Source organism: Fundulus heteroclitus, unplaced genomic scaffold (assembly GCF_011125445.2).
Source record: "Fundulus heteroclitus isolate FHET01 unplaced genomic scaffold, MU-UCD_Fhet_4.1 scaffold_56, whole genome shotgun sequence".
NCBI lineage: Eukaryota > Metazoa > Chordata > Actinopteri > Cyprinodontiformes > Fundulidae > Fundulus > Fundulus heteroclitus.
Window position 1 is genome coordinate 1,068,363 of NW_023396989.1, and position 11,568 is coordinate 1,079,930.

Consider the following 11,568-nt stretch of genomic DNA (forward strand, 5'->3'; position numbering starts at 1 on the left):
AAAATATTCAGCTTTTTTTGCAAATTTTCAGCTTTTTTATCTCCCATAGGAAATGAATGTAATTCACTAAAATTCAGCTGCTTTTTGACAGCTTACTGCTTCAGCCTACTTTCAGCTAGAAACGCCATTCAAATTTTAAAATGTAGTGATATCTTTCAGCTATTATGGTATATTTCAGCTTTTTTATATCTTTTACTATTTTCATATAGTACCTCAATAAAATAATTTTGGCTTTTCAAGAAATTCAGCAAATAACATGCGTTGCTATGGTCATCAAGGAGGCAGTTATAGTAGGGCTGGACGATAATTCAATAACAATATATATCAATCGATAGCCGTGTGGCGCGATAGGAAAAATAGGGTCGCTAAAACTTCGATATAGAAACCGTTTTCCTTCCTTCCTTTCAGCCTATCATATTAGTTGATGCTACAGTCACTAACCTTCTCAACCAATCGTAATCGCGGACCCAGGCATGCCGTCACAAAGCTCCACCCTCTCAAACTACAACACAGAGCACGTCAATATGACGCAGCAAGGAGCGCCGGAGGAAATTGTCCCAAAACGGGGTTTTACTAGTTCGCCAGTCTGATAGAAATAAACCAGTGATTTGTAAAACTTGCAAGGAACCGGTAAAAACAAAGTCTGGTAACGCAACCAACTTGTTTCATCACGTAAGCTGCCCAGCCGCTCACTCCCGCAGCAGCGCGAGCTGTGCAGCCCAGCGCTACTCAGCGGATATGCTGCTGTTGTCTGCAGCTGAAAAACCTGGCTTCAAACAATTACTCGCCACTCTTGATCTGCGATATAAAGTTCCGTGACGCAAATGAGCGCTCCCTAAATTGTGCAACTAGTGCAGGGAATCAGTGCAAAATGAGCTGCAGTCTGTGTCCTTACACGCCATTACCTCTGACTTCAGCCCTGCATCAGCCTCTCAATTATGAAACCTGAGAAAGAACTAGTGTACTATTCCCACCTGAATAGGCTACTTTATTTATTTATTTGGTATATTTATTTGGGTCATTTTACTGGTCACTATAGTTTATTCTTTGTCATTGTTTAATAACATAACTCAGGTCTCTTAAGTTATTTTATTTATTTTTTCCTTCTGTTATGGTTTAAAAAGTTGGTTAAATAAAGATTTAATTGAAATTCTGTGTTTTTGTTCTTTAATAAAATTAAATCATTTAGCAATATCATAAAATGTCCAGGCAGAGCTGCACATAAAATATGGTTTTAAATATTTTCAATAATTATCTATCGATCAATATGCATTTTTTTTATCGATAAGCTTTTTTCTATATCGTCCAGCCCTAAGTTATAGAGTGCACACTGTAGAAATTCAACAAATTCTTCTTCTCTGAACAACTTCTTCTCACTCCCTCAATTTTCAACCTATCCACATAAATTATACATCAAAACGTAGGAATTTTTGTCTGGATTCAGGAAATGTAACCGTCACTGGTGTAGCATTAATAGTTTTTTCACAAATCACCCCAGACCGCCAACAAGTCTAAACCCTCCTCATTCATTTCCAATAGAGCGATTGTGAAAAATAACACCTGAAAATTCCAAACAACACATGTTTTCAAATCGTCGCTAATCCTTAACCGTTTAATGTACAGGCATCAGACTTTCACACATTCAAGTCCAGACCCTTCTGGCACTCACAAAAAAGGGATTTTGTGGATAACTGTTACGGTTTGGCCGCAGGAACAATTTGTTCGGGAGTAGCAAATGTGCAAAATCCTGAAAACGCTTTGGACCTCCTTCCCCCCAAATGTTCCACTTTTTCACATCGTCGCCATGCCTACACCGATTTTTGTACAAACATAAAAATAAGCACCATAGTCCTCAAAACTCTGCTTATACTCATGGTGAAAGAATTATTTTGATATCTCTTATACTTTTTCAGCTAGAGCGATTTGTTCGGGACTATGTTTCAGAGATTTTTGCATTTTCCTCAAAATTACCTTTTTTCCAGGATTTTTTGTGCCTAAATTAAAATATTTCCAGCAAAAACCGATAGCTTGTCCGGTTCCCCTATCCGTTACGAAATAAACGCAGAAAAAATTACGTCTCTAACCTTTATCGTTCCGGAGAAACCAAGTGCAGCTCGCGGGGTAAATCGCAGCTGAAACAGGTTCAGAACTCCATGCCCCCAAATTATGCACTTTTTACATCATCGCTATGCCTACACCGATTTTTGTACAAACATAAAAATAAGCAAAGTTGTCCTCCAAAGCCGGCTAATACTCACAGTGAAGGAATTATTTTTGATATCTCCTATACTTTTCCAGCAAGAGCGATTTGTTCGGGACCCTTTTTAAAGGATTTTTGCATATCCATAAAAATCCCGTTTGTATCATAATTTTTTACGCCTTTATTAAAACATTTCCAGCAAAGACCGATAGCTTGTCTTCTTCTCCTATCCGTTAAGAAATAAACACAGAAAAATTAAGTCTCTACGGATCAGAAGATATAAAGTGTTGTTCGAGGCAAAGTTCTCCATTATAATCCAATGGGACACAGTCTGAGCAAAGTGTTTGTACTTTAGTAGAATGGCCAGCAGCAGGCGTGAGTGAGTTTCCATGACGACGGAACTCTGCTGGCCAGAGGTTACTACAGGTCAGGGACAGGCTCAATTGGGATAGAATGGCAACTTTCAACGCTCACTGCAGTGGCTGTGATTGATGTAGGAATCTGAAATTTGCACAGTCACTTCCTCTTAACAATTTAAATTTTTCAAGTGAATATCAGGCATGTGTGAATTTTCTGTCACTTTTTGGATTTCACATGCTTTCCTATTGGGCCTCTGACTCCAACAGGACCTGAAAGGATGCCCAGACAAGCTATGACGTGTCAAACATCCAATGCTTTTCAATGGGGGCGAAACCCCTTATACTCCTAGAAATGCAGGCCCACATATGGCTACAGTATATTCAAGTTTGAAATTCTACTTCTGCTTTGTTAAACGATTCAGTGTTTAGAATGAGTAAGGAGATGTTTGGTGCCATTTCCTCATTTTTTTTTCTTCAATCATTCAGCTTACTGCATTCACAGTGCATTTTCGCAGGAAATGCAAATTTTTCTAGTTAATTTAGTCGTTTGCTCCAGAAACGACTCATTCTCAGATTGTTTTGTTATGTCATCCGTTCAGAAATATAGATATATATTAAGATGTTTTCTTTATTTTGCCTCTGGGGGGGTTTGGGTGTCTCAGAATAAAGAGCAAAGGTTCAGTAAAAAGCTTCATGTGGAAAAGCTGCAAGATGTTTTTGTTTTTTTCACTTTAGAGACAATCTCTAGGAAATTAATGAAAAAATGATTCCATAAAATCCATGAGTGAGAGTCATTTAGACACAATGTCCTAAACAAGCAGGAGGCAACAAGGAAAACTGATCCAGTAGATCCTGGTCTCTTCTCTGATCCAATCACCAACACCGTTCTTTTTCATGGGTTATCATCACTTTTACTCTGTCAGCCAGTTTCACTCCTGTCTCTCTGGTCCTTCAGATCTGATCCTTCCCTGTTTGATCAGGTGAGCCCAGGGCTCCCCCCCATCCTCCCTTACTGTCTGATCCACTTAAATTAAAAGGTTCACCTCAAACTTTCTAAGACTCAAGAGTCATGAAGCAGAAGTCCTTCTTGCTGGAACTAAATCTACATTATCCAAAGCTGACCGACTTTTCCCGTTAACTGGTGTCCTCCCTGTCAGCACATTATCGTTTTATTTTCATTTTAATAATATTATTCGTTTCACTTATTTTCATCTTCATAACATTAATTAGGGGAGTGCTGGCCTAGTGGTTAGAGCAGCGCGCTCTAACTGCATGGTGGAGCTGCATGGTTTCCAATGTTGCTTTACAACAAAAAGGTCCTCAGTTTGAATCCCAGCTTCGGCTCAGTATGCATACAGTTAGTATGGTTAGATTCTCTCTGGGCTTCTCTCCAGAGCCCTGGGTTATTGGTTTCTCTCTAATTAGCCTTAGGCAGCAGTATATGGGGTTTTGTTCTGTCTCTGCTCTGTCTTCTCTAACATAGAAAGTACTCCTGGGTCAATGTGAGCTTCTGAGCTTTCTGTGTCTCTGCTCTGTCTTCTCTAACATAGAAAGTACCCCTGGATCAATGTGAGCTTCTGTGCTTTCTGTGTCTCTGCTCTGTCTTCTCTAAGCCCCAGTGGGTGGAGGCAGATGAGCGTTCACACTGAGCCTGGTTCTGGTTCTGCTGGAGGTTCTCCTTCCTGTTAAAGGGGAGTTTTCCTCTCCACTGTCGCTTCATGCATGCTCAGTATGAGGGATTGCTGCAAAGCCATCAACAATGCAGACGACTGTCCACTGTGGCTCTACGCTCTTTCAGGAGGAGTGAATGCTGCTTGGAGAGACTTGATGCAACCTGCTGGGTTTCCTTAGAGAGGAAACTTTCTCACCAACCTGGGGGATCTAAGTCTGACTTTAAGAAGAGTCTTGAGATGACATGTTTCATGAATTGGTGCTATATAAATAAAATTGAATTGAACAGAACCGGTTCGTCCTGATCAGACTTTGGACCTCCAGGTGTGGCCATGCAGGATCTGTTGTAACAGAAATATTGTTGAGTTCATCAGTCCTGTTGTTTTTGCTGTCTGTGCCACAGTTGGTTGATCTGCTAGGTTCCTATCCGGGTTCTGATCCGGGTTCTGACAGATTTTATACTTATTCTACCCTCCTGGTGTCATTTCCTCCCTTCTGCTGTCTCTCTCTCTTTAGAGCTGAAAAAGTTACTCCTCGACCCGTTTATCGTCGTATTAAACCGTCCGCTAACAGAATGCTGGCTCTGATGGATCAGAAATTATCCTGACTAAACTAGCTTCACTTTTTCATTTCTTGTCCATCTAGTAATGAGCTGAGTGAGAAAGGAGGTGTGGACTGGTTCTAAACCGGTTCTAAACCTGATAAAATGTTCCTGAGTTCATCTCTGACTCGGTTCCTAACCAGTGGACCTGGAAGCTCGGTAAAAGGAAACCAGAACATGTGTCTGTTAATCTAAAGCTGCCGGGCAGCACCGACCCAGAACCTGTCCCTTCCAGAACCCTGCTGATGTCTCACAGAGCTCTAAATGTCCCAGACTGACTTCTCCTTCAGGTCTTATTCTTCTCTCCTCCTGAGGAAAACTCGCTGATTGATTCATTCCTTCATTAATTCCCAGAACTTCCCGGCTTTACTTCTCTAATCACCTTCTGTCCTGCAGTTTCCCACTCTGGAGTTTTTCCACGGTTAACAAGAATATTTCATCTTTTTTACATTAGTATGCCATATTAACAATAATCGTGCAATATTTACATTTAATTATGGCATTTCTGTTAAAACTCTGTTCTGCAGCTTTAGAACCAATTTATCAGATCAGCTTGTTTTTTACTGCTATAAACATAAACTTTGTGTTTCTGCCACTATCACTTAAAATATGTTATATAGATATATTTTTTATTAACTGTAGTTTAGGTGTGTGGGCTCAAAGTAAAAACATATAAAGATAAATTCAATCAACCAGAATCTGGTTCTGATGAGCATCGTCAGATTAACAGAACCTTTTAAAAATAATCTTTATGTAAATATTTAACATGCTTCTGATTAAAGTCACGTCTTTGTATCAAAAACAATGTTTTTATGGCTCTGATGTAAAAAACGTGATTTTAAATGTTGTTTTTTACTGGAAGCAGAAAGTTCACAGGAATAAAGCCTTTATGCATCAGTCAGTGTGAATTAAATAATAGCTTTAAGGTAGTGGATGCATCGTTGCTCCTCATTGGAAAGGAAATCAAACCCTCGTCTCTCTGGTGTTTTCTGAGCGTTTTATTTGAAGTCAAACAGGAAGTTTCACACAGAGTCGGTCAACAGCAGATATTTCTCTTTACACATAATAACTGTAATATTTACAGGCAGGGGGAACAAAAAGTCATTCATCAGTAACAGAAGCAGAGAGTTTACAGAAGAACTTCGTCATCAACAGGATCTTCTGTTTTATCTACAGAACGGAGCTCCTGCAGCTGCAGCTCTTCCTGGTTCTGCTGGATCTCTGGAGAACAAAAGAGAAACCACCTTTAGTTCATGTGATCTGAGGCCGTTCCACCAGACAAAGCAGAGAATGTGAGGTCTGAGAGCCGGACTCAGTGAGGAGGTGGAGCAGAACCGTCTAAAGCTGAATCATTCAGAGTTGGTAAAATAACGGGGACAATCACCTGGACATGTCCTCCACGTCCGAGGTCCAGAAGAGCTGGACAACCTGAACCCGCTTAAAGTTCTGTCTTCACCAGTCCTTCAGTAAATCCTCCAGAACTCCAGTCCAGCTTTAGATTTTCTCCACAGGTTTTACGGGATGTTTAAGTCAAGTTTGGCCCATTTCAGAGCAGCTGAGACCAGGTTCTGATGGACCAGAAGGTCCCGAGGGCTGGGAGTCCAACTACTGGACCCGGGTTCTGCCGAAAGCTTCAACAACTTCCCGTTTTAATACCGCGAGTCGTCTGTGAGTTAGGAGGAGCTGAATAATTCTGCTGCTCTGTGAGACAGGAGGTTCTGGTTCTGACTCTGGTTTTATATTTTATTAGGTGAGAGAACGGTTCTGAACCAGAACTGGGTCAGAAAACCCAAACATGGGAAATCACTGTCAACATTTCTGCAGTGGTGTTTGATTTTTTGATTGTTAAGCTCAGGTTCCAGCAGAACCTTCAGAATAAAAGCATTCCTTGTGAGGAACTTTAAACTGAAACCTGAGCACCTCTGGCCTGATTAATAAAACCTGGAGTTACGCTACATGAAACGTTTTTTAGAGCTTTATCACCTGAACACGTCTTGTGAAATAAAAAATGAGCATTGAAGTCACATTATTTCTGTTAGATCCACCTTCAGCTCAGGTCCTGCTCCAACACAAGCCTCATTTAAAGCATGGTTCATCATTCCTCCTGAGCAGCTTCATTTTAAAGCTTGTTAGCTGCAGATTATCAGGAGTCCGATCATTTGGTCAACTGTGAAGATCTTCTGAGGGTCGGTACTCACACTGACTGATCCACAGCCGCAGCGTCATCAGGACGTTGAAGACCACGGTCTTCATGAAGATCACTCTCAGGCCGAAGACGGTCAGGGAGGCCAGGTTCACCATCTCATCTGTAAACAGCAGCAACACCTGGCTTAGACTCAGACACACAGACACATCAGACACACAGAGGAGCCTTCAGGTGAAGTCCACTCATACCTGGTTCCAGAGAGGCAACACATGGCTCATTTGGCTCTTTTTCTGTGGTGTTACCTGGAAAACAAACACAACAGCTGGTTGTTAGTTTTATATCGCTAATAATGCCAGGAAACTGAGTCATGCTGGAAAGTTTAACTCCTTCAGACTTACATGCTTGGCCAGCGTCTAGCACGGCCACCTGGTTATAGATGCCGGTTGGTTTCCCGTCCTCTACGATCTGACTGGCTTCTGTTCCACTGAACTCGTCCTGGTCCTTCAGTAGGTTGTGTCTCGTGAATCCAGTCGCCAGACAAACCTTCTGCTCGGTCTTTGTGTCAGTCAGTTCGTAGACTTTCGGCTCAGAGTATTCCTCTGAAACACACAGAAGGACGACTGATGAGTATTCTACGTGTAGAAACATCAGCATGGAGGGTTTTTGGTTCCCTCTCTGACACAAAGACATTTCATCCATCAGGCACAGGAACCTTCATCCAGTTCAAAACCAGCCAGCGTGTTCAGAGCATCACAGATAAGAGAACACACCATGTTCTCATTGTTTCCATGAGAACATTGTTTCTTTTTTGCTGAATCGGATCTTTGAACGATTAAAATTCTTCTAGTCATTGTTAGGATTTTTCCTTCTGCCAATCCAGATTTAGATCAGACCGCTTTGCTCTTTTTTCTTCTATACATTTTTTTCTTATTGCTATAATTGTGTGTAACTGTCCGTGTTGCCACTGTCACACCCAAATTTCCCCATTGATGGACAATAAACAATTCATATTTGTAATATAGTTATTCTTAAATTACAGTTTCTAATGACCAGTACCGAGTCACGACCCGACCGTTGGTGGAGCTGCTGCTGGTTCTACCACAACCAATGGCGCCATTACAAAAAGCAACATCTGGATTCTTTTAGGAAAATCTCTCAGCATTTTAATCATTTCACCTTAAAGACTCTTAAAACGTGTTTATTCTAATTTGCCGACTCATTGAAACGTCTGCTTAGCTGCTTTTATTGCATCATTATTTTACGTCTAGACTCTGGATTTATACAGAAAACACATTTTTCTCCTTTTATTGCTCAGGGGGAAATTGAACTTAAGACTGATCAAAGGGAATCTAAAATAAACAACTTAACAATTCAGGTGTTTTTTTTTCCTTTAGATAACTTAATATTTGTTGTTTTGAAAATTGTTTCTCTTATAAAAAGAGAAAAATCCTGATACAGCATTTTGCCCCTAAAATAAAGAGCAATGTGAATAAGTTTAGAATCCAGTCTAAGGCGGTTAAAATGCTGGAAATCAACTCACTGCATAAAACAAGCAGTTTGGCTCCAAATCCAAACCTGAGTTTAAAGTTGTTGTTGTTCACACTGGAGCTGAACCCGTTACCAAAACCGGTTTGGTCCTGAAACAGGTTCCAGGGTTTAAACTGGACCAAAAACCTTCAGTTTAATGTTTAAAGGATCTGATCCTGCAGCTCCAACATTTATTCAGCAGTGGTATTGTCTGCTCAATAAAGAAAGCTTTTCTTGCTTTATTGGTTAAGCTGTTAAAAGAGTCAATAAACTGTTAAGGCTTAAAACTGATGCCGAAGGGAAAATTAGAAAATGAATTAATGATCAGCGCTGACTCACTTTTCTCCACCAAAAGTTTGGATCCGTGTCCGAACAAGAGTTTAGCGGCTCCGCTCTGTGTCACACAGCGATCCGCTGATGGACAAAAACCCAAATGTTCTGTAATTCTTTAGGGCAGAACCAGCTTCAAGACTTTAGGACGGCCCGATTTCATCATTTTGGGTCATGGAACAGGAACTTTTCCTTTAGAAGCTACATTTATTCTAAATAAAATGCTGATTGTTGTTCCAACCTGTCATGGTTCTGAGACGTGTCTGGCGGTACCGTTTCCTAAGACCTGATTTCTATCCAGAGGTAGATGAACTTGGGATGTTCCGTCATAAACAGAGTTTCCGAAGCGTAAATGTTTGAAGTAACTGCTTCATTGTTTTTGGGGTCTTTGAAGTAAACGTCATTTTTGTTCTGCTGTAATCTTATCGGATTAAAGTGAAAGCAAACATTTAAATAAAGCTCAATGTTCTCTAGCAGAACCCAGACTCCATATAAATCCTAAATGTTGGAGGAACCAACAGAACCGACTCGACTTGAACTTACGCTGCGACACAGTGACTTGGACTCCTGATCCAAACACCAGTTTGTAGCTGTTCATGTTCACACAGTCAGTCGGCCAGAACCAAGAACTGCACTAGAACCTGTAGTTCTTCACCGGTTCTGGTTGGGTCTTCAGGAATTACTTTAAATGTACTGGAGTTTAAAGTCCACAGTTCTTGAGGCTTTTCCGTTAATTTTGAATCTATTTGACTATGAAACTTTAATTACAGAGACCCAGACATCGTTATGGATGAAAGCACGAAAATTTTAAATTGATTAAGACGTTTATTGTTTTTTGTTTATTTGCATAGATTTAAATAACAGAAATAATTAAATGTTTAATTTGAACATTTAAATAATGTATTTAATCTGACTGTGACTTTTAATCCTGATCCAAACATGTTCTGAACCTGAGTCCGAGTCACACATCAGACCAAACTGCAACAACACTAAGCTGGACTAAAATGTAAGTATTCACATCATCTGCATACGCTTTAACATGGTGGTCTGTTATTCTGGGTTAACTGGCTGTTTTTAAAATTGTAGTCATTTTTTTATTTGAATTTTTGGGTCAGCGTTAACCCAAACTGAACCCAGAACTCTGTTCTTGTTATAGTATTCCTGGTTCTGACCCATTTACTGTATGGACGAACCACGGTTTTCTGAAGAACAGAAAAAAATGGCGTTCTCCATCAGAACTCCCTGGTTGGTCTGGCTCCTGATCCAAAGAGGTTCTGTTTGCATCTCTGAGAGATTTCAGACATCCAGAACAGAACAAGATTCAAATAAACAACAACAGAACCGAGAGATCCAATAATCTGTTCATTTATGGGTTTAAACGTTATTTCAGAACATTTTAGGACATTTTACATCTCAAGACCCTACAACTGGAACCATGACAGATTTAAATGAGAACTTACTGGGTTCTATGGTCAGTCTGGTTCCAGATCCAAAGAAAATCTTATAGCCAGAAGTCACACAGCATGAAACTCCCCAACAAGAACTCATCAGAACCATTCTGGACTGGGTCCATTTGAAAAAGGCTGATTCTCAAGCCCTCCCGATGAGAACCTCGGCCAATTAAATACCAAAGAATCTTGGTTCTGGTTGATTTATAAAGAGTCTATGATTTTTCTATCCTTCAACAGAACCTGCCCGTAGAGATGTGGTTCCTATTATCGGGTCGGGTTTTCATCAAACGGTTCCAGAACCTATTATTCATCTCTAAACATTTTAGCAGAAAACATTTCAGGGAAAAAAGACCAGAAATGAAACCAGAACCAGAACTTACTGGGTCCAACTATCAGTCTGGTTCCAGGTCCAAATATCATCTTATTTACACCGGTACCAGTCACACAGCATGATGCTCACCAACACAAACTCAGCAGCCGGGTCCATTAATCTAACCAGAACCAAACCGTTTCAGGTTGTTCTGATCCATCTTAGTTCTGATCTGAAGTACTGAACCGCTTTCAACCCGGTCCAAATATCATCAACCAATAATTAAATATTTCATTGTATCATTCAGCAAAGCTTCTTTGAAAAAAACAGAACTTACCGGGTCCAACTATCAGTCTGGTTCCAGGTCCAAATATTATCTTATATCTACTGCTATCAGTCACACAGCATGACGACCCACAGCACAAACGGGTTCATGACACACAGAACCAGGTTCTTTAGAAAACCCGGTTTCAGACACAAACATGAACAGTTTAGTTTCTAATTTCTGATTCTGCTGTTAAAACAGAATCTAATGAAACCCATTTGGTTCTGACCCGAGTCCAACTGGAAATAATAATCCAACAACTTCCTGACCAAAAGGTTCTGTTGGTGAAACATCTGGTAAAAATTAATCTGGTTCTGAAAAGAGTCCAGAAAACAATCAACACCAGAACTTACTGGGTTCAACAAATAAACTGGTTCCGGTTCCAAAGGAGATCCTGAGTCCACTTCCAGCATTCACACAGCATAAAGCTCTACAACAAAAGCCCAGCAGAACCAATCTGAACTGGGTCCATTTGAAAAAGGCTGGTTCTAAAGAATTCCTGAGGAGAATCTTTGGTCAATAACTGCTCATTAAATACCTAAAACTTGGTTCTGGTTGAGTTCTAAAGAAATGTAATCTATCCTTCAGCAGAACCTTCCTAAGTGATTCCGGTACATTTTATTTATCTCTAAACATCTTAGAAGAAAA

The 11,568-nt window shown here is 40.3% G+C and overlaps 1 protein-coding gene across 1 annotated transcript in view; it reads right to left on the reverse strand.

The window, feature by feature from the left end:
- Positions 1 to 5,811: 5,811 nt before the first annotated feature.
- LOC105922418 (M1-specific T cell receptor alpha chain-like) overlaps positions 5,812 to 11,568 on the reverse strand; it is a 571,536-nt gene continuing 565,779 nt past the window's right edge. The window contains exons 3-6 of the mRNA XM_036132873.1: positions 7,374 to 7,576; positions 7,226 to 7,280; positions 7,030 to 7,137; positions 5,812 to 6,052 (exon numbers count right to left, since the gene is read on the reverse strand). Of these exons, the coding sequence (XP_035988766.1) occupies positions 6,051 to 6,052; positions 7,030 to 7,137; positions 7,226 to 7,280; positions 7,374 to 7,576 (368 nt within the window). The 3' untranslated portion in view covers positions 5,812 to 6,050. The remainder of the gene's footprint in view (positions 6,053 to 7,029; positions 7,138 to 7,225; positions 7,281 to 7,373; positions 7,577 to 11,568) is intronic.